At 54.6% G+C, this 2,635-nt stretch overlaps 1 protein-coding gene across 1 annotated transcript; it reads left to right on the plus strand.

The window, feature by feature from the left end:
• Positions 1-285: 285 nt before the first annotated feature.
• LOC119142114 (olfactory receptor 14C36-like) lies at positions 286-1,236 on the plus strand. Its single transcript, XM_037374841.1, has one exon. The coding sequence runs from the start codon at positions 301-303 to the stop codon at positions 1,234-1,236; it is 936 nt and encodes a 311-aa protein (XP_037230738.1). The 5' UTR covers positions 286-300.
• Positions 1,237-2,635: the final 1,399 nt, after the last annotated feature.

Consider the following 2,635-nt stretch of genomic DNA (forward strand, 5'->3'; position numbering starts at 1 on the left):
GCCAGTGCAAGGCCAGGACTGGCCCCTGCCCCCAGGGTTCCCATGAAGCCCCTGCTGCAGAGCAGGGCTCACTGCTGGGCAGCCAGCGGGCACAGCCCCTGCTCCTCACAGCACACTCGGCCAGCACTCAGCACAGCTCCAGCCACGGCTCTGCAGGGAGCTCTCCCAGGAACGGCAGAGGGGGACATGGGGCACCGGGGGCACATCTAGGAGAAACGACTTTCACTTGGCTCATGAAGTAACCTCTGACTTCTTGCTACCTTTCCTCTGTGAGCAGGTCCCCATGTTCAGAGGCAGCAGATGTCCAACAGCAGCTCCATCTCCCAGTTCCTCCTCCTGGCATTGGCAGGCACGCGGGAGCTGCAGCTCTTGCACTTCTGGCTCTCCCTGGGCATCTACCTGGCTGCCCTCATGGCCAACGGCCTCATCATCACCACCGTAGTGTGCGACCACCACCTGCACACCCCCATGTACTTCTTCCTCCTCAACCTCTCCCTCCTCGACCTGGACTCCATATCCACTATTGTCCCCAAAGCCATGGCCAACTCCCTCTGGGACACCAGGGACATCTCCTACGCAGGATGTGCGGCACAGCTCTTCCTGATTCTCTTTTTCCTTTCAGCAGAGTGTTCTCTCCTCACCGTCATGGCCTATGACCGCTCCGTGGCCATCTGCCAGCCCCTGCACTACGGGACCCTGCTGGGCAGCAGAGCTTGTGTCCACATGGCAGCAGCTGCCTGGGCCAGTGGGTTTCTCCATGCTGCGCTGCACACGGCCAATACACTGTCACTGCCGCTCTGCCACGGCAATGCCCTGGGACAGGTCTTCTGTGAAATCCCACAGATCCTCAAGCTCTCCTGCTCACACACCTACCTCAGGGAAGTGGGGCTTATTGGGGCTGGTGCCTTTTTATTCTTTGGGTGTTTTGTTTTCATCATGCTGTCCTACGTGCAGATCTTCAGGGCTGTGCTGAGGATCCCCTCTGAGCAGGGACGGCACAAAGCCTTTTCCACGTGCCTCCCTCACCTGGCCGTGGTCTCCCTCTTTCTCAGCACTGCCACGTTTGCCTGCTTGAAGCCCCCCTCCATCTCCACCCCATCTCTGGACCTGGTGGTGTCAGTTCTGTACTCGGTGGTGCCTCCAGCAGTGAACCCCCTCATCTACAGCATGAGGAACCAGGAGCTGAAGGACGCACTGAAGAAGCTGATGCAGTCAGGTGTCTCTCAGCAGCAATGAACTGCCTGAATCTCTTCACAAGGTGTCTCCTGGTCATCTCTGGAACATCCTGTGCATTTAGCACTTTTAATGTCACAATTGTGTTTCTCCTAGAATGTTTCCATGCACTCCACTTCCTCAAAGGAATGAACCCACTATGCCTGACCCAGAGGCTTTTGTACTTTTGCATCCAGGATGGCTCAGCGGGACTTCTGTGTCACATCTCTGTAATTTAAGGGGCTTGTGTAGTGAAGATATCTGTCAACTTCCCAGGAGAGTAAAGCACCAGTGTAGAGCTCAGCTGTGTGAGTGTGCAAAGTTGGGGCAAATAACAGGGTGGGGGCACACGGCAGGGTGTCCTGGTGCAAATCCCGTGGTCACGGTGAAGGAAGCAAGGCACTAATCGGGTGGGACACAGGGCTCTGCTCAGTGCCATGTTCCCTGGATACCCAGGGGAAGCTGCCCCAGATCCCCAAGATGTCCTAAGCACCAGTCATTTCCTTTGCTTGTTGTACACCCCAGTCCCTACGAGGAACATTTGCTGCATGGTCAGCTCTGCCATCCTTAGTGGCTCAGTGATACCCAACTCCATTGCAATTTCCTGTATAAATGGAGCCACTTTCCTACTGTCACTGGTTACACACAAGTCCCATAGCTCTTGCCACAGTTGGCCACTCAGCCAAGGCCGTGGTCAGACATCTCCAACCAGATCATGTCCTCACGGCTTTGCTTTGACAAATAGTGAAGTAAACCAGTGACAGAGATCCCACCAACTGGCCTGGGTCCAGTCTTTCACTCTAGATGTTATCTCAAATAAACCCCAGTTCCTCAGCCTCTCCTTGTCCATAACATGATCCAGGTCCCAACCATCCTTTTGGCTTCTGCAGGACTTGCTCCAGTCTGGCAGGGTTTTCTCGTGCTGGGGAGCCCCACTGTGGCCTCAGCAGTCCTGATATGGTCCTGTGGTGGGTTAACCACGGCCAGCCCCCAGCCAGCCCCCCAGCTGTTCATCTGCTCCCCTGACTCAACAGGACAAAGGGAGAAAATAAACCAGTGATGATCCTGGGTCAAGGTAAAGGCAGAGAGATTACTTACCGATCCCTGTCATAGCCAAAGATGTGTTGTCTTGCCAAAGATCAATTTCATTCATTGCCAATTAAAACAAGATGTTGATTGTGAGAAACAATGACCAAAACATTGAAGACCATTCCCCAGTTTCTCCCAGGGCCAAATTACTCCATTGATCCCAATTCACCTACACAAGCACACCCTGAGAGGCGCAGGGGGGGTGTTGAAGAGGGTTGATGGCACAGAACACCTCTGCTGCTTCTTCCTCCTCACACTTCTGCCCTGCTCCAGCGTGGGTCCTCTCCACAGACCCCGCTATCTTTGCAGTCAAGGGTATGCATTGTTCATTTCA

Source organism: Falco rusticolus, unplaced genomic scaffold, assembly GCF_015220075.1.
Source record: "Falco rusticolus isolate bFalRus1 unplaced genomic scaffold, bFalRus1.pri scaffold_53_arrow_ctg1, whole genome shotgun sequence".
In the NCBI taxonomy this organism is placed as follows: Eukaryota; Metazoa; Chordata; class Aves; order Falconiformes; family Falconidae; genus Falco; species Falco rusticolus.